The sequence below is a fragment of the Stylophora pistillata genome, chromosome 1 (assembly GCF_964205215.1).
Source record: "Stylophora pistillata chromosome 1, jaStyPist1.2, whole genome shotgun sequence".
Classification (NCBI taxonomy): Eukaryota; Metazoa; Cnidaria; class Anthozoa; order Scleractinia; family Pocilloporidae; genus Stylophora; species Stylophora pistillata.
In genome coordinates this window covers 25,415,123-25,439,081 of record NC_142519.1, presented here as the reverse complement: position 1 = coordinate 25,439,081, position 23,959 = coordinate 25,415,123, and the positions used below count along the sequence as shown (strand labels likewise).

The 23,959-nt window shown below is 37.5% G+C and overlaps 1 protein-coding gene and 1 pseudogene across 2 annotated transcripts; one reads left to right on the top strand and one right to left on the bottom strand.

Moving 5' to 3' along the window:
• Positions 1-5: 5 nt before the first annotated feature.
• On the bottom strand, positions 6-2,948 carry LOC111329997 (melatonin receptor type 1C). Its single transcript, XM_022934778.2, has one exon. The coding sequence runs from the start codon at positions 2,946-2,948 to the stop codon at positions 1,929-1,931; it is 1,020 nt and encodes a 339-aa protein (XP_022790513.1). The 3' UTR covers positions 6-1,928.
• Positions 2,949-19,195: 16,247 nt separating this feature from the next.
• On the top strand, positions 19,196-22,761 carry LOC148741811 (uncharacterized; annotated as a pseudogene). The gene is made up of 7 exons (XR_015995980.1): positions 19,196-19,782; positions 20,186-20,419; positions 20,575-20,683; positions 21,112-21,215; positions 21,429-21,544; positions 21,702-21,775; positions 22,245-22,761. The product of XR_015995980.1 is annotated as an uncharacterized LOC148741811 (transcript).
• Positions 22,762-23,959: the final 1,198 nt, after the last annotated feature.

The following is a 23,959-nucleotide window of genomic DNA, read 5'->3' as shown; positions in this document are numbered from 1 at the left end:
AGCAAAGTGTAATTTACCATTTCGCAGAAACAGAAGGTTGGTTAAAGTTTGTAATTATAGAACTAAGTCCGAATCTAGAGGTGATTACAAATTTCGGATATAATCGAATAGAAAATTTCAGGGTTAAAGATATTTAATGTAGTCTTAGGACGATCACCACTAAGTTGAATAAGTAGTTTAACTATAAAAGGGACTGTTTTCGCTATGCTGTTGATAAATAGGCGAGAGAGGCTCACTGCAAATAACATGATTGCTAATAATCCAATGCTAATTTGTATTTTGAGCCCGTTGTGCCAATAAAGCATTCACATTCCCATACATTTATATTGCTATTGAAAAACTTCTTTGGTTCGTCAATTAAGTATTATTTTGTATCGACATTACCTAACTATTTATTAATTCGTGGAAGACTGAGCGTTGTCAAGGAAACGCATCTCTCATTATAATCCCACGACTATATATGCATTCCCTGTATTGTACAGGGCCCAGTTGTGCGAAGGCCGATTAGCATTAACCCAGGCGTTAACCCAGGCTTAAATATTTAAATATTTACCAGGCTTTAATATTTATTATATTTATTTCCCTGTTTAAAAACCTTTTTAGGAAAACTTTCTCTATTCTTTTTAGAACATCCATTCATCAAGTTGCGGACAAAAATATTTAAACCAAAATTTGTTTGAAAGCTTTTAGATATATAATAAAATTTCACACTAACCTTGGGTCACCTTAACCCAGCTTTGAACATCCCGGCCCAGTTCAACCCGGCCCAGTTCAACCCGGTCCAGTTCATTTCATGAACTAAACATATTAACCTATTTGCAATTTGACCAGTGGGTTATGTACAATGGCATTTCAGTAGTGAATAGCAAAGCACTTTTAAGTGCTTTGCAATCAAAATTTGATAGCTTTAATTTTAATTTTAACTTGGATAATTTGGTCATTTTGATAACTTAAAAGTAAGTAGTTTTAACAAAACATTTTTTAATCTAGATAATAATTAAAAGCTATTTAAATGGGGAAATTTGGATCCTTTAGGGCCAGTCACATTATTTTTTGTTTACGACAAAGTTTTTCTTAATAAATCATGTTCTGCAAACACATCTCATAGAAGCTGTTTTACGTGTACGAAATAACCCGTAGCAATGGGAAATCCTTAAAGAAAAGTTTATTTCACTTTGTTTCGCGGGAAAAAAATCGATTTTCTTAAACAATTAACGCAAAGTGAACACTTCTTTAGCATAAACTGGAATGTTAACTACTTTGAATCAAGTTCAATGAAAAATCAATTTCAAGGTGCTGAACAATGCGCAAAGGTTAACACGCTTCCTCCTTCCGAGTAAACGGCGCTAGAAGATCAGTGACAAGAGCGTCAGTTTGTGTACGACTGCTTACATTGGCAGAGGCCTAGCTAACAGGCGAAGCCCTTGGGTGCCCATGACCATCCCTTTCTGAGAATTTATTTTGGTCAACAACTAAAACCTTTCATTTACGTGGAGAAAACGCGCTGCTCTGCCGAAAGAATCAGCAGGGCATAAATCTTTTCTAATGCTTGATACTCTGTTTACTAGAAAGGGCTTGTCGCACGCAAGCTGCTCACGCGAAAAAAATGCGATTTTTAGTAATACCCCACGTGGGTGTCAACATGACAATTTGGTAGGTACAGGTACCCCATGGATGTAACACAGCTTGACCCTCCCCCCCCCAACCCATTTAAAAAATTATTGCTACGCTTTTGTTTGATATATTGATCTTAAAGTATGTTTTAATTTAACTGAGTTGTAGAGATAATAATGCATGCACACAGTCAAAAAATTAACATGACATCAATGTGGATTCTAACCTATTTACAATTAGGTCAAATCATTGTCGTTCTGATGATAGCAAAGGATAAATGCATATTAGATGAATGAATGAAATAAATATTACAGTTATTCATCCACAGGTTGTTGAGAAAGAGTGATTTGTGTGGTGCGTGAAACCTCGGCCACTATTACAACATTATTTTTCGTACACGGCAACAAATTCTGGTAAGCCTTTCGGAAGTCGCGGTTTGTTAGCCAGTAAATGAGAGGATTGATAGAACTTGACGTGAAGATCAGAAAACCGTTGAGCGTAAAAACTCCCCGTGGCAAATTCCCGCCTCCTGTGAAGGTGTCTGCAAAATCTATGAAGGAGACTGGAAACCAACACAAGCTGAAGCCCAAGGTGGCTAACATCATTGTCCAAGTGGCACGAATTTCGCGCGCTTTTCTCGACTGTTGATTGGACGGGCGAGAGTTGTCTTCCATCTGCGCGATTTGTCGGTTGTTTGCTCTTATGGCCATGATGCACTTCGCGTAGCTGAATCCGATAAGTCCCAGAGGGAATGCAATGAACAGAAGCTGAACAATCGTGGTGTAAATCAAGTTGACGTTGAAGGGGTAGATACAGAAAGCTTTGCCCCCATTAAAAGCGTAATATCCCCAGCCCACCAAAGGAGGAACACTAGCAACGCTTGGTAAAATCCAAAGCAGGGCAATCATCCAAATCACGTTTCCCTTGGTAAAGATGGCTTTGCAATCAAACGGTCGGCAAACAGCGAAGTAGCGATTTAAAGCAACTACGGACATGTTCACTTGTGAAACGATTCCAAACGAAAACATGAAAAACCCTTGAAGATCGCAAACCGCCACGCTGAATGGCCAATTCCCTGAGATAAGCACACACAGTGTTAGCGGCATACAAACCACCGCCATTAAAATATCGCTCACAGCCAAATTTATGACAAACATGTTTGCCACTGTACGGAGAGCAGGGGTCCGGAGAAGAGCCACACAGATCAGAACGTTGCCAAAAAACGCTAATGCAATGAGAACAATGAGGGCGGTTGATTCCAGGACCTTCAATGGGAAGCTGCGTTGCGTTAAGTCTGTCACTAGCTGTGGGTATTCGTCCAACGAGGCCACCATCGTTACAAATGCCTTGTCACCACTGACTCTCTGACTCTAAACTGTAAGCAAAAATAAAAATGAAATGAGGAGATAAATGTTTTCCCTCTTGAAACGAGAGTGGAACGCAAAAAAACTTCTGAGTCCCCATAGGGAACTGAACCTCTCGGACCTTCAGATTCTGCGCTTCGATGCTTTACCACTGAGCTAAACCACCCACTAGATTCATACGTGACCCGAGTCCAGCATACTGCCAGGACCAGCAATGTAGAAAGCATCGTAAGGGTAAACAGAATACGACAAGTGGTAAATTCTGAGCTCGTTAACGGAAATAAATGAACAGACACATGCCAACTGAACACTGTGAAAGAAGGCCTCTTATAACATTACAACAGGGATAAAGGCACCACCTTTGCTGATCTTGGTTTTGCCTTATTAGAAATACCTCACCAAGCTACGTTCATCGCTATTGAGACAAGACGCCTAAAAGACTTCACCTGGGATCCATTGGCCGCCTAATTGGTTGCAGCAGGCAGAATAAGTATTATAATGCAACATCAAGCATACAGTACCTCTACAGTTGGGTCTTATAATCGACCGAATAGGTGCGTACAACTGACAGAGTAATTTTTGAAACTAAACGAATTAGTCAGTGCAACCAACAGAGTAATATGATTACAGCTATTTAGATACGTGCGTACAACAAATGTGTGATGTGAATACTGAGCGAATACAAAATGCGCAGACTAATTTTTACATACGACTGAAACGTCTTGATAAAAAACGTAATGGCATTTACCATTGACAAGTAGATACGCACAACTTGAAATGTTTACGTTTGAAAGGAACTGACCGAATGATATTTTACAATTGACCAACAACTGAAAGCGTCATAATGTCTACAAATGTATAAATAAGAGAGAAGGATGAATATTTTTCTGATAATATTAGTTTTGAAACAATATGTACCAACGCCATACACATCTGTGGACTTAATTCTCCGTGAAATTCTGTTCGTAAATTTGTTGAACCGGAAGTAAACAAGGATGCTTTTTGAAATCCCATTGGTCTATTTTGCAATTTGTGACTTCAGTTCCAAGAAAAACAAACTTCGTCTGCCTATCTCGTAAGCATCCCACGTAAAAGCACACGAGTTTTACCTTCCAATGTCTTCTTAGTCTGGTTTGAATATAGCATACCGTGTTATCCAACATGCTCGGCGAATAACAGTTAATCGGTGTAAGAAGTAATTAAAACAAATGCCCCTCAAGAGTGATGAAGCCTTTTCGAAATGATGCTCACTATGAGTTTGTTTTTCAAATAATCGGAAGCAAAAACGCACATAAACCTAATACCATTTCAAAATCTATATCATTTAAAATTTTTACAGTATTTTGTCTGGCCTTAGGAAACGGACACATCACTTTCTAGAAAATACAGAAATGATATTAATCAAAAATCATTTGACGTATTTTCAGTCAGTGATATTTTTCAGATCAAGTATTCTTAAAACTCTTTAAAGTCTCCTTGAAAAATACTATCGATACCACCAACAAAACTAAAGCCGACCATAAGGAGATGCCGATGACAACACAGTCCCAGTTGTTTACGTGAAATATCCGACATAAAGGATACATGCAAGCAAAGTGTGTGGCACGCACCTTGAAAACCCTTACCCTAACTGAACAGAGGAGGTGAGCTTCCATTGATTGCGTTGCTCCATGTTGAAACCTGAGCCAAATCCCATACACTCAGACCAAAGGCGTCAATTTTCTATTCATAATCGAGCCACTTGGCTCGTTGAGAGACGAATAACAACAAAAATTTATGTCTCTTTAAAAAACTATATGTATACCCAATCTAGAATGTATGCAAAAACCATACCCTCGAGAGCTGCACAACCTTATAAAGCTGTAGTAACTGAGAAACTGAGGAAATATCTCAATAACATTCACTGTTGCTTATGTCCTCTGATTTAAATCACCTTCAGCGCTGAGGTAGAGATAACTGATTCTTGTTTTATTTCATCTCCGTCGAGGGAGATGATAGGAAGGCGACAGCTGAGTAAGGTTTGAAAATACAAAAATCAAGCTAACTTACCGATGTGATCTGGGAAAATTAGAAAAAGTACATCTGGAGACACGAAAAAGAACAATAGCAGCGGTAGAGAGACCAACAAGCTCATTTTGATGACGGCTCTTCTCAAGCGTTCGCTCACCTTTGCGAGAGATGTGGTGATAAATTTTGATTTCATAACGGAAAGTGAAATAAAAATTAATTTAGTCTGTCAACCAGTTACAAGATAGCCAATGACCAATCCGATTCCAAGAACTACACACTGATCAGTCAAAACAGTCAACAATCTATATCTCGATAAAAGACTACTGACGGCCAATTTCAAATAAATTACAGCTTATTTTCACAACCTTTCAGTTGTTTGAATCAAAAACTTGCGGTAGCTAAATAGGAGACATGCATGTATTTCACATACACTGTCCGCTAGCCCTTCCCAAACGTTCATTTTTAACGATTTCTTCGTCTTTAGCCAGTTTCGATCATTGGAAAAGTATATTTCACTTAGGAGCCACTTATGTCTTCTTTATGTACATGGAATCGTTGCTGAAGTTTAGTTTTGGTCGCTTTCCCTCAGGGGTAATTAGTGTTGCATTCATTAACTTTCCCAAATCATTTCTTCCGATCTTAATTGCCAGCGGAAAACTAATGAGCTAATGAAAAATAGGAATGTGGTCAAACTGCACTGGAAAAGAATGTTCCTTATATAATGAGTTCAGCCTCTTTAAAGACAAGCTGCGCCCAGTTCTATCCTCCCTTTTTGACTTAAAAAATCTGCTGAAGTGCAAGAAATTAAAGCATCTTACTTAATGGCAAGAAAGTAATTAAGTTCTCATTTGGATTCAGGTTATCAAATATCGACAGGAAAATTTTAAATTGAAAATCAGCCTGAGGATTAAAACTCTTTTTGACTCTCTTCGAGAAAATACCAAGCCTTCGTGTCACGAGGCTTTTTCTATTCATTCACCGTATGGATATGGAAAGGCAGCTTTTAAACACCAAGGAACGTAGCTTACTTGTGTAAAGAAAGGAAATTACCTTCAATTTCTAACGATGCTCAAGAACACAAACCGCATACAGTTGGTTGAAAATTTGGAGTAAGTCCTTCACATCAGTAATCTATTTATTCTAAATGAAACATCTAATTCAATAAATACTCCATTTTTTTAGGTTTCGGTTAATTTTATTTAAAAAAAAAAACAGTAATAAGCTGAGTTTGTACACTTCTTCCATTCCTATGAATTTTTCATCTGAAATAAGGATATTAAAAAAAATTAACAAGACTAAATATTTCACATCGTAAATCTACTTTTCTTCATTGTTGTGACAATAGTGAACTTAACTCGTGTTATCGTAGCGTCTACGTGTTTGGTCAAAAAGTCATAAAATCACTCAGACACATCGATGCATTTAAAACTCAGCATTTATACGAAATCCAAGAAAACTTATCCCAAAAAATCGTTTCTGCTGTTATCATCTGTTCTTATTAATCTTAATCCATAATTTTAATTCAAATGGATCAACTGGAGATTAGATGTGGATTTGTGATTTGTTTGCCAAAGCAATTATTTTCGACGCATGCAAGTTGAGATTTGTGTAAATAGTTTTTCATTTTCACGCTTGTTTCATAACTTCATTAACACCCTAATTTGCACAGAATAAAAAGTAAGTGAAAATACAGTCGGTTGAGGATAAAAGTGCTGTAATTAAAATTACATCTGCCTTTGCTATTGCAAATTGAACGCTGGCCCATGCAATTGCTTCATGAGATTTTCATAAAAAAAAAAAACACTTTTTAAAACATTTAGTTTGAAGTGTTCTGCCAATCGTGCTTCCAATGAAGTGATCGTAAATTTACTTTGATCATTGTAAGAACAACAAATTGAAGAGTTTAATCTGTACACTTATCCCTCCGGATGTTATTGAAACTTTTTTTCGTAGACCAAAACTACAACTCTCCAATTACTGTCAAAATCAGCGTGAAATCGATTACGAAATGAAGAAATGTTAATGTAATTTCTAGCAAAGGTAATTTCTGATTGTGACGAAACAAATCTCCCTCAAAGATGAATCCTCCAACAAACTTATGATTTTTATCCCGCCATTAAAAAATATACATCAAAGTAAGACACTAACTAAATTTAAGAATAACCTTACGAAAATTTCCTCGAATTTCCTAAGAACTTGACACACCACCCTGTCCACTTACCTGCTATGTACATTGTAATGGAGCCTAACTCCTCGTTTTCAATCTCCTAGCAATTTGTTTTATTATTTGCGAGCTAATCACAAAAGCGATTTCACACCACATAATGACGGTAAACAGAGCAGCGGCCGTCTGAGAACCATTGCCATTTCATTCTCGCAATTAGGGCGTGTGAGGCTAGGTTACTAGGTCGCTTTCCACGTGAAGGGAGGAACTTCGGATGGAGAGCGCGCTCATGTCCGATTCTGACACGAAAAATAAATATCTTTAACAAACCTGACCCGGTTGTTGGAAGGGTGGACAACGCTATCCACTGGATAAATCTCTATCCCGTAGATTACGCAGTACATTTTGTCCGCGGCTGTATAGGGATTTCTCAGTTGAGCCTTAAATATTCCACAGTTTTATAATTGTTCAAAAAATAAGGTCCAACTTCATGTGCCTTAATTGAAGTTGCAAATCCCTGAAGATTATATGTAAACGTTATGAATTAGCAACGTCTAAGCTAAATTCTACAAAATGGTCAATCATGAGGTAGTTCCCAGAAAGTTGCTGCAATGTGTTACAAAAAGGAAAAACTGTGGGCCGTGAGCTGCCCTTGGTAAGTTTACCCAATTTCCACTGATAAACTTCCATAACTGCGGCGATTAGAAACTCCATTTCAAGAGGAGAATGAGTAAAAAAGCAGAAGGTCAAAATGCCGCTGAAGGTTAGCTGAGTGATAGGGGAAACCGCGTTCATCCTCCATTAAACTGTACGTTGCTTTTTCTGACAGTCACTCACCTTCTACACGAATACACTTTATGCTCCCCTGAGATAACATTCTTTCAAACAGCGTCTCTGTTCAAACAGATCGCTGTGAGGCTGAGCCGTGACTTGGCAGCGTCCAGACGAAGGTAATGTTCTATTTGAAATGCAAACAATGGACCACCGATGTGGTGCGTTAAAAAGGTAATTCGCATGTAAGATTTGTCCGTAATGGTTACTAAAAAACCAAATCGGATGAAAGGGGTTAAACTCTTTTCAAATTTTAGGCAGAAAACATCCAGCTTTTTATCCTGGTTAGCCTAATGGCAAATCTATTAACAGACACAGTCTGTTCAAACAAAACGTTCAGGAACCTGAATGTTTATTTTGAAAAAAGGGGTCGATGGTTTTTTTTTTGTTCCTAGAAAGCAGTACAATATGTATTTGATCATCCCACTCTTCACACGAAATCTATATTTGAAATAGCTTGAGCGCATCTGTTTAGGTAGCCAGCTGGAAAGATAAATTAGTTTCTCTCTGAAACTTGTTTGTTAAAACAATTAATGGATTAATTTTTTTGCACCGTTTCAGTTCTCAACACAGAACACAAATTAAAATTAGAAACGAAGCTAAAAATTGGACTACAACATGAAATCAAAATTTTTTCCTGAAAATTCTTTTCTTCTGACATCACTCCTTAGCGACTCAAACTCTGTTTGAATTTCGTTAACTCAACATAAAATATTAATTTTTTACGAAAGCCTTTCAAGTGATTAAAGACGAGGTTTGTGAAAACAATTTCAATTCCTTTCACATTACAATTGCCGTGGTATATTAGCAACTTCCACGTTTTAAAACTAAAAAAGCCTGTAGATTTCGCAAATTAAAAGTAAAAATGAAAATAAAGCTAGTGACAGATGAGAAGTGTTGAACTTATTAACTTATAATGGTTTTTCTGTATATAGCAAATGGCACTTAGGGTCTGAAATTGCGACCAGTTGGTCGGTAATGCTCAACTGAAAAATTATTGTCGGCGGAAGAATTGAAATTTTAATGCAACCTACTTAAAAGTTTGTCAATATTCTTTATATGAACTAGCGCTCAGAAAACGAAACGCCCGTCCTCCTTTTTCTTTTCCTTTTTTTTTTTCTTTGTGCTACTGTCCACACAAGAAGAAATCGTTCACTAGAATTCACGAATAAGAATATAAGTAAAAGAACGAAAATTTAACGAATTGGCCTTTTTGGTGACCAAATCGTTTCTTCTGGCGGCTGCAACAACAATGTCTGAATGCCACTTACCGCCTGCGCATTAAAGTTCATTTCGAACCCTGCAGCTAGAAGTAAACTAAGAAGATATTCGGTTTGGTGGAAAGCGTTTTCATGACACCTAGTGCGTGTTTTATTTTTATTTTTTATCATTTGAGTCAACTTTTTAATAATTTCCTTTGACCATTAAATGGGTGATAAATTTTAGACGTCAAGCAATATATAATGATTCTCCCGACGCCATCTTTCTTGTGGCACAACAATAAACATAATTAGGCATCCCATTACAGTCCAAAATCAGAATGAAATAATTCAGCATCACACAGAACATTTTTATATCCGATTCGCAGGAGAAAAACAGTCTCTTCGTGGCCTTGGAATTGAATTAGTTTAACGAAAAATAAAAGGAAATTTAACCAAAAAGGGATTGTACTGACGCTCCGGTGCATCAGAAAAAGACCGCGAGTGCGAAGGAAAATCTTCCGAGTTTCCAGGAATATTCTACGAATGAGCATACCTTTTGGTCTTTATTTGAGTTTCTCAATCATGAAGAAAAGTTTGTGTGAAAATATAGTTTCGAACGGAGCCAAAAATAGGACCAATTCACCACTTTTGCCATTTCTCAAGTTCTTATCTTAAGTGCCTTTTTCAGTAAGTATGTTGGTCTACGAACGAAGGATTATCATCGACGTATCTGCGAATTAACCGATGAATTTTTCTTTAATCCAATCGCATTGGCCTGTAGAAGGGTCGCACAGTATACTAAGCTAAGTATACTAAAATGCAGAATATGTTCCGAGCCATCACAGATCTTCGAAAAATTAAGTTATAGTTGGTTGTAATGTGATGCTTCACAAACACTTTTAAAATAAGTCTTTTCGAATAGATTTATGGTAACTTCTGCATCAACAAATTGACGAAAGATGGCTAGGAATTTATACAAATCCATTATTGAAGCAAAACAAAAAATTAAAAAAATTAAATCTTGTATTTCTCTACCAAACAAGAATGCTGCTAAGAATAGGGAAATCATTTTAGGCCTCTATCTTGCCATGTTGTTTTAGCAAATCCAAGGTTATCTTCTAAATTATTAAATACTCTATGCGCTTTTTTGTTTCATTTAATTCCTCCTTAGAGCATTACGGCTGAATCAACATTGAGATCAAGTAACAAGATCCGCTGAAAGAACATTATTAAATTAAAGGAAGAGAAATCTCGTTATTTAAGTAATCTTTAGCGTCTCAGACTGGCTAAGAGCTGCGTGAATAACCCGTAGATCGGGTTGTGTTAACTAGTCACTTACCTTGTTCCAAAATAAACGTTGCGCTCGTTCAAAGGCTGAAAGTTTCTAAAAAAACTGTTGCACTCGTCCACCTTGACGTTCAATGATTGATTTGTCGCTATTTTCCAAGTGGATTGACGATCCTTTCTCTTCGATGATCAGTTGTGAGACTAAATTTTAATGCAACTGTATTATTTCATATAAAATTAGATGGATTGCACATGCTTTTTTCTTCTCATTGACGTAGGTGTAATCAAGGAAATTGTTTCTCGCAGAAAGGTGCTTTTACCTTTTCATGCTTAAAAAAGGTTCCGGCTTCTTTCATATTTTCCAAATGACGCGAATATAAAAGACAGTTTAATTGCAAGGAGACTGAACGTGACGTAGAAAGACCGAGACTGAAACTGAGGCAAGATTTATTTTTTTCAATGCGGAACGACGTACATTATCGCTTTAGGAAGCTGTACAGTCAAACCTCGATTATCCGGACTACTGGATTATCCGGACTTTCTTCTCTGGTCCTAATTATTTTCACGAATATTAATTAGTTGTGATCTTGAAAACTCAGAGTCGCAAAAAGCCCAATAACCCTTTCAAAAGACTGTTGAAACAGCGTATTATCCCGAGCGCTTTTCAAAATTCGCGAGTGCGATGAGACAGAAATATTCTGATGCGTTATCTGTAAATACATACAGGCTGTGTAGATATCACAATTAAAATGTTTTCTTTGCTGTACATATATAATATATCTATATGAATAAATAAATGACAATTTATATAGCGCCTTATCCAAAAGCTCTCAGGCGCTTCACAATCAAGGTAAAAAGTAAAATAATAATCAAACGTAATCATTCATTAAAATAACGCCTAAAAAGATAAGTTTTAAGATTACGCTTAAAAGTGTTAAGATCTATACTACATTTTATGGCTTCAGGAATGTCATTCCACAGCTTAGGTGCAGAGGCAGAAAAGGCGCGATCGCCATAAGATTTCAACTTGGAGCGAGGAATCACTAACAAGTTCTTACTCGATGGTCGCAAAGACCTAGTGGGCTTATAAGTTTCTAACAAGTCACTGATATAACTAGGGCATAAATTATTTAAAGCTTTAAAAGTAAAAAGTAAGATTTTAAAAAAAATCCTCTGCTCCACGGAGAGCCAATGCAGTTCCCTCAGTAAAGGAGTAACGCGATCATGCTTGCGACCACATAAGATCAGCAGTGCCGCACAATTCTGGGCTAATTGCAATCTATGAACCAAATGTTTCGGAAGACCATACAACAGAGAATTACAGTTGTCTAATCTGCATGTAACGAAGGCGTGTACTAACGCGTTAGTATTACTAACTGACAAAAACTTTCTAATCCGAGAAATATTCCGGATGTGAAAAAATGCAGATTTACAAATAGCCGAAACTTGACGTTCCATATTTAACTTATTGTCAAAGATTACACCTATGTTCCTGGCATAGTTCGGAGGCTGTATAACAGATCCATCCATCGCTGTAAAAGAAGGAAGCCGAGAAGCAGACCGATTGCCCGATCCGATGACCAAAAGCTCAGTCTTATCACCGTTAAGTTTGAGTTTGTTCAATGACATCCAAGTTCCAATATCTTGTATGCTGGCTTCGATTCTAGTAGTAGTAACCGATGAAACCGAGTCAAGCGAAAAATAAACTTGACAGTCATCCGCGTAAAAATGGAAGTTCATATCATGTCTTCTTATAATGTCGCCGAGAGGAGATGTATACAGTAAATACAAAATCGGACCTAGAACAGATCCCTGGGGAACTCCAAACATCAGATCAGAGTGAGAGGAATTTTATCCGTTTATGCTAACAAATTGACTGCGGTCGGTGAGACTTAAACCAAGCAAGAACCTTACCTTCTATCGCATTAATATTCATATTTTCGATTATCCGGACTCTCGATTATCCGGACTATTTACCGAGGTCCCGACGAGTCCGGATAATCGAGGTTCGACTGTACTACAAATTAACATAACGTTGTCCTTTTAGCCTTCCAGAATGCATTTTAAAGATCAGAAAACGGTGAGCGAACCCTTGTAACATAGAGACGAAACTTAAAAGGAGAAAACTAAGCCTTAAATATTACATGGACGAGACTTGTGTGAGAAAACAAATAATTATGACAAAATAACCTGACCATTACAAAGGCAGTGGCGGAAGATTGGAATCGTGCATCCATCAGATAGAAGACCGCAATGTTATAAATCCCTATTCAGCTTAATATTTTCAAAATGCGCCAAAAAATAAATACAAAACTGGTGGGAACATGAAAGGTAGAGCAAATTTTAAGAAGTGCAACCAGACAGACCAAAGCCATTTATGATGTTAACCAAGACACGGCGAGCGCCCTGATTGGTCGATGTTACAAACTTTTCTCGTGTTTTCTCTAAATGTAAACCAGCACCAGAACCAATGAACTCTAGCCCGTTCGCCCGGTTTAACGTTCTAAATACAGTCGATTACACAAAACGCCCTAAAGATCGTCTCGATCATAGTTGATAAATTGCGATGGTTCTCCTCTACTACAGGGTATGTCTACATCAAGGTGAATCAATTGGTGATGGTGTAAATTGCTGTATGTGTATGTTTTAGACAGTGTGAATGGCTGTTAATTAATTTCAACTCAGTAGATAGTTGTATCTAACATACTATTAGATAATATTGTTTCCTTACTCGGAACTGTTGGTTCAAATGACCACCACAAACCACCTAATATCAAGCCAAGCTTTGATAAGTATTCGATCTAAAAGAAATACATTTATAATTAGTAATCAGAATAAACAGAAATCAAGTCTTTACCTCGTAGCTAAATTCAGAAAACGTCAATGTAAACTTACTTCTGTGTCAGGTTAGCAGATTCTTATAGCAGATTCTTCAGATAAGCAGATTTATAGACAGACCATAGAATAAACTTAATTTCTTTCTCCCCTCGATTCTTCTGAAAAACTGGTTTGAAACGTAATAACCTGACGCTTTTGAATCAATGTATAGAATTAATGTCTTAAACCCCAGCTACGCGATAATGATTTTTTCACCTAGACATGAGTATGTCCGACACCGCGGAAATACGTTTTCTAAGGCACGATACAGTATTTTACTAGTCAGCGGACACCTTAACGAGACCATAAAATGCCGATAACTTTTACAATTTGTTCTCGCCGTGAGTCTTGTCGACAGCGTAAAAAGGCAAAACTTAGAATACTGTAAACTTAGCTTTGAAACTCGGTTTACCTTTTGGATAGTTCTTATACTCAATTATATATTTTGCCATAGCCGAACTGAAGTTGCACACGATATGAAATTGTTGTTTTCCGCTGTGGCAACTAAGTTTTGTTTATAAAAGAGCTTATGCGACGGTTTTTGAATGGCTGAGGCGGTGATCCGAAAACGTTGCATTACCAGGTCTGTAAAGCAGTGGCTTGAACCATATAAATCGTCATGTCAACGGTAGTTTGGTCAGATCCGTTGAGAAGAAGACAAAGCATGGACACTCGTGTAAGAAGGTAGGGCGATCCCATCCCCACTCGTTACTACCGAATTTTGTATCAAGTTGGCCAAAACAGTTCTACGTATAAACCTGGGACACACTGCTGTAACATGTGTAGGATTGAAGCCCCCCAAAGTACAAGAACTGGCCTCAACAAGAGGAAAAATAAACCGAGGTATGTTTTAAGTACAAAATTTCCATTTTAGTGATAACAAAATAAGTTTCCACTTTCCACCTTTGTTATTGTTTTTCTGAGCAGCAATTATTTTACTTTCCCAACAAGCATTTATTTCCCATCACAATTATGGATAATTTGTAGCATTTCTTCTTTTCATGCTATTTTTCCCTCTCTAATTAGTTCATAATCCCCTGATGAGTGGGTAACAAAACATAAAATATTACAATGCTATAGCTGCTTAAGTTACCGCATTAACACATTTTCGTTGTTGCTAACCCAACTGTTTAAACTCTAGGCCAATATTGGGTTGGGCTCTAGTAAGTGCTAAATTTTTAAGGTATTCTTTAGGACACGTACTACACAGAATCCTTCTCTTGACCCAAGCGTGGAATTCTTGTTGTCTAAGAAATTTTCAAGACGACATTAATATTGCTGTGTAGTTAGCCAAGCTTAACAAACTCTGCCGAATGAATAGTATTAGACATCATCATGGGCTCAGCATCTTTAAGAAAACCGCATTCTCTTCGACCAAGAGAATATAAGTATATAGTCTTTTGATTCGACCTTTCTGGTAATCTGATTTTGCATCGATCGTAATTACGAGAGGACACTATTAAAAAGACATTTTAAGACTGACTATAGCAATACCGATGCAGTAATTGAAGAAGAGGCAATTGAAATTGTTCGAAGAGAGAAAACAGGACGCATATTCGAAAGGATGACTTTCTTAGACAAGGCGGCGCTCAATCCAGATCAGCTATTATGTGCAGCCAAATGAAAACAGATGTTTTTATAGAGACTTAATGGAGACTATAGGCTTACATAAAAATCAACCGTACAGACAGAAAGAAAGACAAGCAAAAGAAAGAAAGGTGGACTCTTCGAGACTGTTCGTAGGGATAGACTGACAAAAGGATGACATAACGGACAGATGGATGAAGGGAGGGAAAGGGAGATTAAAAAAAGATGATTGAATAAATGAGCAGACAAAAAAAATATATGGTCAACGAAAGGTCAACGAACCCCCAAAATATAGTATTATGTTAAATTATTTAGCTGGCTATGGCTTGGTAGCAGTATTCTTCAACTGAAAATCTATCGAACAAAATTTATACTGAAAATTCAGCCCTAGAAGCTAGATTACATTGACTTCACTCAGTGAAATTCAAAGGAGGTGATTTTGTTGCAACATCCATGAGCTGAAAATGATCAATGACTTTCATGTGCTTTTAAAATGTTCTAGGAACTCAACGAAACTTACTATCATCGCTCTTAAGCTCTTGTCCGAGCAGAGATCAAATGAACCTCGTATCTATCGGCCAATATGAGTTCTTATATGAGACGCAATGTGGCTTGGACACCCAACGCTGACCCGCCCCCTAGCCTCATCGCTGGCTTCTCTGCTTCCAAAATAATTAGTCCGACTAGAATTTTTGTCCTTGCTAGGTGTAGATTGATCACTATAGCTGTGCAAATTGTTTTCTTGCATTTTTAACTACCCAACAGTGATTCAAGTGACCCCTAAAACTTTTACTTAGGCAAAGGGAACAGTCCAACGAGTTGTGTATCAAGAATCATTTAAAACTGCCGATAATGTAATGCCGATAATTTAAAACTGCCGATAATGTAATTCAAGAGTTAAACCGAAAGTGTTATAGTGCATTGTAATAATCCATTTGTTCTTTAAAATCTAAAGTTGGAATTATTTTTCTATATTTTAGGGCCTTTTTATAAAACAAATATTCCACGAGCGCTTGTTGGATATATATGGGATGATTATAGCATCTCATATCCAACATGCTGCATAATTTGTATACTCTAGATATTTCTCTTTGAAATTTATTCATCGTGACACATCATTAAACTGAAACAAAAATGATTTCTTCAACAGATTGTAAATTATTCTATTTCCCCGTGGTTCCTTTCTATCTGTATTCTACTAGTATGGTGTGGTCTCAACCCACAATCTTCCGCGACGAAGCCATTGTTTCAGCTACACAGTAGGATCTGGCTATGATTAAGTGCGGTGCGATCCTGAAAAGGACTGAGTCGGTTAAAATGAATGACGACCAGGAGGGGAGGGGAGGGGAGATTAGATTTGTAGCTACTATGAACGCGCCACAAGCTGAATGTTATGTGCTTTGAGCACAAAGCACCCTTCCCTCAACTAAATAGTTAAATGTGAAGGTGTAGTCTGATCGTCCGGGTGAGTGTAGTCCTGAGAAGGACTGTTGTCGGTGGTAGTGACTGACGTTTCGACAACCTGTGCGGAAGTCATCATCAGAGTCAAGTGAATGATTGTTGTCAGTATAATGTTCTTATTCCAGTTCGTGTGAAATTATCGGTTGGTTTTGCTGTGATGTTATTGGCTGTAAGACTCAAGTGACGTAAGTCGGTCGTGATTGGTCTGTTTCGATCTGTCGGTAAAGTTAGGTCGTTCTTTTTCGGTCGTTTGTGATGTTTATGTCGTGAATGAGGCGTTTGTATGGAGCGGGTAGTTGTTACTACCCTTCAATATCCGCGTCGCCCACAAACCCATCACCACACTACGTCAGTTACTAACCAACGTTAAAGACAAAGACGAACCGAGAAACAGACAGGGAACGATTTATAAGATCAATTGTTCCGACTGCCAAGCCTCCTACATCGGTGAGACTGGCGGAAACCTCACAACAAGACTGACTGAACACAGACGGGCGACGAGGAAAGGTGATGTCAGCAATCACATTGCTGAACACCATCGACTTACCAACCACAACTTTGACTGGGACTCTGCGCAATGCCTAACCTACAGCACTGACTATTTTCAACGACTGACTCTGGAAAGCTGGTTTACTAACTTAGAACAGACTCCCCTAAACAGATGTCAACAACTACCCGCTCTATACAAACGACTCATTCACGACATAAACATCACAAACGACCGAAAAAGAACGACCTAACTTTACCGACAGATCGAAACAGACCAATCACGACCGACTTACGTCACTTGAGTCTTACAGCCAATAACATCACGGCAAAACCAACCGATCATTTCACACGAACTGAAATAAGAACATTCTACTGACAACAATCATTCACTTGACTCTGGTGATGACTTCCGCGCAGGTTGTCGAAACGTCAGTCACTACCACCGACAACAGTCCTTCTCAGGACTACACTCACCCGGACGATCAGACTACACCTTCACATGTTACCCCCGGGTTCAAGCCATTTACTGCATTAAGTAGTTAAAATTATCTTGATAGCTAATTTAGACATAATATGTGGAATTTTCTACGGTAGACGATGTGCTTGTATTAATCGAATGTAGACAATAAAAATAGTCCCATCTACTGTTCTCACTGTAAATAGTAGTAGCCGTACAGCAGATACTGTCAAGAGCTGAATCTACGGCAGACAAAGTAGATGGCTCTATCTACTGCAGGTAGCGCAGATGACTGTATTCAATGCAGATATTGTAGATACATGAGGCTGTATCAAGTACAAACAATATAAGTGCGCTTGTTGGCTTTATCAAGAATGGACGTGGTAAATATCTGCATCTAATGTAGACTTTGTAGATGGTTTTATTCTCTTTACACCCTGTAGATATCTGAATCTATTGGTGATGGTGTCAATTGCTGTATGTGCTTTAGACAGCATGAATGGCTGTAAATTAATTTCAACACAATAGACAGTGGTATCTAACATAGATAATATTGTTTCCGTACTTGGAACTAGTTAGTTCAAACGACCACCACAAACCGCCCGATATCAAGCCAAGCTTTGTTAATTATTCGATTTAAAAAAAAATACATTTCTAATGCGCAATCAGAACAAAGGCAAATCAAGTCTTTATCTCTAGCTAAATTCAGAAAACTTCAATGTAAACTTACTTCTGTGTCGGGTTAGCAGATTCTATTAACAGATTCTCCCGATAAGAAGATTTATAGACAGACCATAAAATAAACTTAACTTCTTTCTCACCTCAATTCTTCTGAAAACTGGTTTGAAACATAATAACCTGACGCTTTCAAATCAGCAATGTATAGAATTGATGTCTTAAAACCCAGCTTCGCGATAATGATTTTTTCACCGAGACATGCATAGCGAAAGGAAAACTCACGTTTCGACTTTGATATGAGTATGTCTTTGCTGACACTGATCAACACCAGTACTCATTTGTGATTACGTTTGCGTATTTCATACATTACTAGAAATTATAAATGAGAAATGAGAGACAAAAAATTATATCAAGAAGTAAAAGTTAAATAAGACAAAATTCCAGAAAATTGCGAACACATACCGGCACACTTCATTGATATTCAATAAGCAGCAAATTTAGAAACTATAAATAGTAAAGATTAATCAAACATTGATTTATGACTCATCTTGAGATAAAAACTGTTTCATCAAGCCAAGCATAGCAAAGGGAAAAGTCACGTTCCCCAAAACTGTCTTGCTTGTGATTTCTCATGAGGGGACGCAAATCGTCTGCACTGGAAGTACACATCAAACTCCCTAGGCGTTCTAATCCAATTAAATATGTGGTTTTTATGTCAGCGTTTGCGTGGTTAATATCGTTAGCGCCCCTTTCGGTTGGATCTGGACAGTGTCTGTTTTTGGATCTGGACAATGTTCTTTTTTTTTTCCCAGATTGCTTTGTAGTGCACGTAGTATTCTTAGTTATTTTCCCAAAAATGGCGCTGAGGAAAGGTTTTTCGACCTTCTCTCGCGTCGTCAGTGATGCATTAAGCGAGCATAATTACTGGTATGTGCTCACAACAGAATTTTGTGGAATTACTCCTCTGCAATATTTTAAGCGATCGCCGATCCTGACAACTTTTCCAGAAGATTTCTGCCGAATTGAAAGCGACAAAGTTCGGCTTCTCGATGGGCGCCCCTTCGTCAACAAGAAAAATTCCAGCGCATTTGAAGTTGTTTGCTCGTCTTTTGGGCTTGTATCGGTTATTCTGAGGGAAAAAAGAGGTTCTGAAGAAGGAGGATCCGCCGCGATTTATAATATTAAAGAATTTTTGAATGGCTTGGATTTGAGTTCCCTCAAGGGAGACGGCAACGACTTGAATTGCGAGCGACCACGTGCAGCTCGGCGCCTTACAATGACCCCTCAATTCAACACTCCGCCTAGCTAGTACGAAAGAAATGCCTGTCTCGGTTCATTTGACTCCTCCAAACAGAGGCAGTCTTAGTTCTCCTAATCTAAAGGAAATTTCTGAAAGGAATGATTTGGAGACCCCAGAAAAGACTTTCCTTATTGAGAAAAGGGGGAGCCGCGTTCTCCAAGATGCACTTGTATGGCATCTGTGAAAGGAGCCGAGAAAATTTATCAACGGTGCTTTCCAGCATGTGTGCTTTTGGTGATCCTGAGGCCAAGGCTATTGTAAATGAGATTGTGGAGGATGTGGCCCTAAAGAAAGGAGTTAAACGGACGGTGGAAGAGCTTGTTGGTGATGAAACATTTTCCTTATACGTGGAAAGCCTCCGAGTTCCAGATTGGGTGCTATTATATTTCAAGACCAAGGCAAGGGTATCTGGTAATACTTGGCAAGCTGTAATCAATATCACCAAACTTGGAAGGACAGGGGTTACTAAGGTCTGTTATTAGTTATCAATCTTAAGAGGCTTCTTTTGGAAAGGATATGTCTGCACTCAGATTTAATTTATCCCAACTTGGAAGCAGTTCCACAGTGCAAGTCTCATTATTATTTACTATTACTATGATAATAGCTAACTTGGAAGGACAGAGGTTACTAAGGTCTGTTATTAGTTATCAATCTTAAGAGGCTTCTTTTGGAAAGGATATGTCTGCACTCAGATTTAATTTATCCCAACTTGGAAGCAGTTCCACAGTGCAAGTCTCATTATTATTTACTATTACTATGATAATAGCTAATTTTTTTAAACCTCAGTTATATCAAATGTATTTTTCATGTTAATTTTGTTGTTTTAATTTTTCTTTTGCTTTCTTTCTTTGGCTTCCGTTTTAGAAATCCTCTGACACACCAATATTGTTGAACCTTAACCAAATGAAGGCGGCCAAAAAAGTGATCTTTGGAGTTTGTAAAAATACATGGATGTGAAAAAGGTGCCTTCTCCTTTACAAGGTTATCAGGTGGATTTGTTTCCTGTTTTGGAGTTGATTGTCCGCGAGCAAAGGCTGCATAATGTGTGCTCACCAACTCTTAAACTTCTGATGAAGATAGATGGAAGACCCTTTTGTGGTAAATACTGACTGTCAGGTTTAAGTGTGCTGCCATAAATTATAAAACAATACCTTATCTCAGATTAAGTGTGTGGTTATGCATAATTTTTGTTCCCATGAATGAGAATGAAATTATTATAATAACCATTTCTATTATCATTTTTTTATGATCAGGTAGAAATCAGGTGTTGGTTGGTCTGGTTCCCTGTCTTAACCCTGTTTACAACATAGAGAGTGCAAAGTCTGTTCACCCACTGGCCATTGCCAATTGTAAAGAAAACAGGTTCATCATTAATTTCTATTATTTTATGTTACTTAAATACTTTTTCTCCTTTGCTTGACGTGGTTACAAAGTTTTTAATTTGCAAAGTAGAGACACTTTCTTATAAAGCTTTCCTTACTGAAAGCTCATAGTTTTATAGAACATATATGTTACAGTTTTCATAGTTGTATTGTTGACTCAATTTCCAGTACTGGCTCTAAGATCTGACAAATGTAATACACACAAATACACACACACACACACACACACACACACACACACACACCCACACAAAAAAAAAAAAAAAAAATACCCACACATTATGAATTAAACAGAAAGAGGAAAAAAACTGCAAATCCTTTTGCATTATAAGAACATTACCCCAACATAAGCTCTGAATAAACAACAAGTTTCATCGGTTGTCTTCATGCCTAATGTTATTTTGATAGGGAAAGCCTGAAGGTACTTTTAAAGGATCTAAATGAACAAAAGAGAATCATCAAGAACCAAGGAATTTTTGTTGATGGCATGAAGTTCAATGTAGAATTTGATGGTAAGATGTTTCTATCATTTTGTTATTTGCAAGAACATTAACATTAATCTTTTTAAAAGGGAGGAGGCTGACTTTCTTTTTTAGAAACTTAATTGAGGGTTTTTTTTCATTATCAATGACCATTATTTTAAACAGTAAGTTAATCTTCTACATGTACCAGGGGTATGTCATATCATAATTCTTTTTTGCTGTTGTTTTTTTGTCATATCTTAGTTTCATTGGACTACAAAACACTGATCTTTCTTTTGGTAAAGAAAGGGGATCTTGATTTTCAACTTGGTGGTCGAGGGGTAGATGTAGAATTCTGCTTTATATGCAATGCAATCAGGGTTAGTATTTGTGTTGGTGTACATGTGGATCAATGAGCATTTCTTAGTTGTAGTTCATCAGTTACAATATACAAGCTACAGTCTTCTCTAATAATGCAACCAAAAAATTTTGTAAGATAATATTAATTTATTTTGAGGTAATTTCATTTCCCATTAGGGTTGCAAATGTCATGAAGTGGCCCCAGATGAAACCTGCCTAGAATGCTTACGAAGCAAGTGTAACATAGACAGGTATACTTTAAGTTTAGCCATTCATGATCATTAAATAATGCACAGGCTTATGTAGGAAGTGCTTGAGGCCTTTTTGGTACCAAAGTTGATGCGTTGGTAAGAGCAGCCACCTTCCACCATTTATTTATTGCCATGATATTCATAAGACTTTTTTTTTTATTTATAAATAATAATAATAATAAACTTTAATAATGTATCAGGGGTATTTAGCTTGAAGCTAATTGGGGACACAACTTGGAACGTTGGTTTTTGCGGAGGGAGGAAAACCAGAGGACCCAGAGAAAAACCCGTGGAGCAAGGATGAGAACCAACAAACTCAACCCACATGTGACGCCAGGTTCAGGAATTGAACCCGGGCCACAGTGGTGAGAGGCGATTGCTCTCACCGCTATGCCATCCCTGCTCCTTTTGGGGTACCCATTTACAATATAATTATTGTAAATGCACCATTGTTATCCATAATTTGCAGATCAACTGGAATCCGGGAGGATCTCCTTTTTCTCCTTGATGAAGAGCTTACTAGCATTCAGTTGTGTGCATTACATATGGAGATGTGCAATACAGAGCAGTTGCTTGCATCCATTGGTCTGATTGCCTACAAGATTGGTTCACTTCTAGAAGCCAATCAAGCCCTGAAGTGCTTTGGCCCAGAGTCTTTTCATGGTGATAGAATTTCTGTTAAGAAGAAGAGTGGTCAGGAGTCTGCTATTTCAAAGCAGAATATTCATGTTAGCTCTATGTCGGGTGCATGAGTGGTCAAATTATTGGCTTTGTGTGTATTTTACAATTGATTCACTTTGTGGGTATATCTATTATTTTTCCCATTATGATAAAACACATTTCAGGTCCAACAGAATTTGAAATTCTTCAAAACCTTGAAGAGATTGTGGGATTCTCCCTTCCGCCGGACAAGTTGAAGCTCTCCTACACAGATGTAAACACAGCTAAGAATTTTATTCTTAACTGTGTTACATTTTGTCAGTCCCGTGTTGATGTAAGTCTTTGATACCAGAGGTGGCATTGGCGAGTACCTTCACTTGTGGTTCAACAGTTCTTGTTTATTTTTCTGTAAATTATGAGGTGTGGTTTATATCGTGCAATGCCCAGATGTTTCGTCGGAGAGCGCTTTTGAAATGGGCACCATTTGTAAGTACTTGCTTCCTTTTCAATTTCACAGTATGCATTAATTACCTTTCTTATTTAGTATTTAGTATTTATTACCTTTCCTATTAATTGTATGTAGAAATCTGTACTTTCGGTGGCACACCCTAAAGTGCAGTATAACCCAGCATTTTTGTATTTTTACACTCTTTCTATGATCTTATTTAGTAGACTGTACTTTAAGGTGGCACACCCAAAAATACAGTATAACCCAGTATTTTTGTATTTTTACACTCTTTTTATGATTGTAGTCAATAGACTGTACTTTAAGGTGGCACACCCAAAAGTGCAGTATAACCCAGCATTTTTGTATTTTTACACTCTTTCTATGATCGTAGTCAATAGGCTGTATGTTAAGGTGGCACACCCAAGAGTGCAGTATAACCCAGCAATTCTGTATTTTTAAACTCTTTATATGATTGTAGTCAGTAGTCTGTACTTTAAGGTGGCACACCCAAAAGTGCAGTGTAACCCAGCATTATTGTATTTTTACACTCTTTCTATGATCATACTCAACAGGCTGTACTTTAAAAGGTGGCACACCCAAAAGTGCAGTATAACCCAGCATTTTTGTATTTTGACACTCTTTCCAGGATCATAGTCAAAAGGCTGTACTTTAAGGTTGCACACCAAAAAGTGCTGTATAACCCAGCATTTCTCTATTTTTAAACTCTTTATATGATTGTAGTCAGTAGTCTGTACGTTAAGGTGGCACACCCAAAAGTGCAGTGTAACCCAGCATTTTTTGTACTTTTACACTCTCTCTATGATTGTAGTCAATAGGCTGTACTTTAAGGTGGCACACCCAAAAGTGCAGTATAACCCAGCATTTCTGTATTTTTAAATTCTTTATATGATGGTAATCTAGTCTGTACTTTAAGGTGGCACACCCAAAAGTGCAGTTTAATCCAGCATTTTTTGTACTTTTACACTCTTTCTCTGATCATAGTCAATAGGCTGTACTTTAAGGTGGCACACCCAAAAGTGCAGTATAACCCAGCATTTCTGTATTTTTAAATTCTT

Bases quoted from the DNA above. Each gene is read 5' to 3' on its own strand.
- LOC111329997 (XM_022934778.2), bottom strand. From the start codon at position 2,948: ATGGTGGCCTCGTTGGACGAATACCCACAGCTAGTGACAGACTTAACG.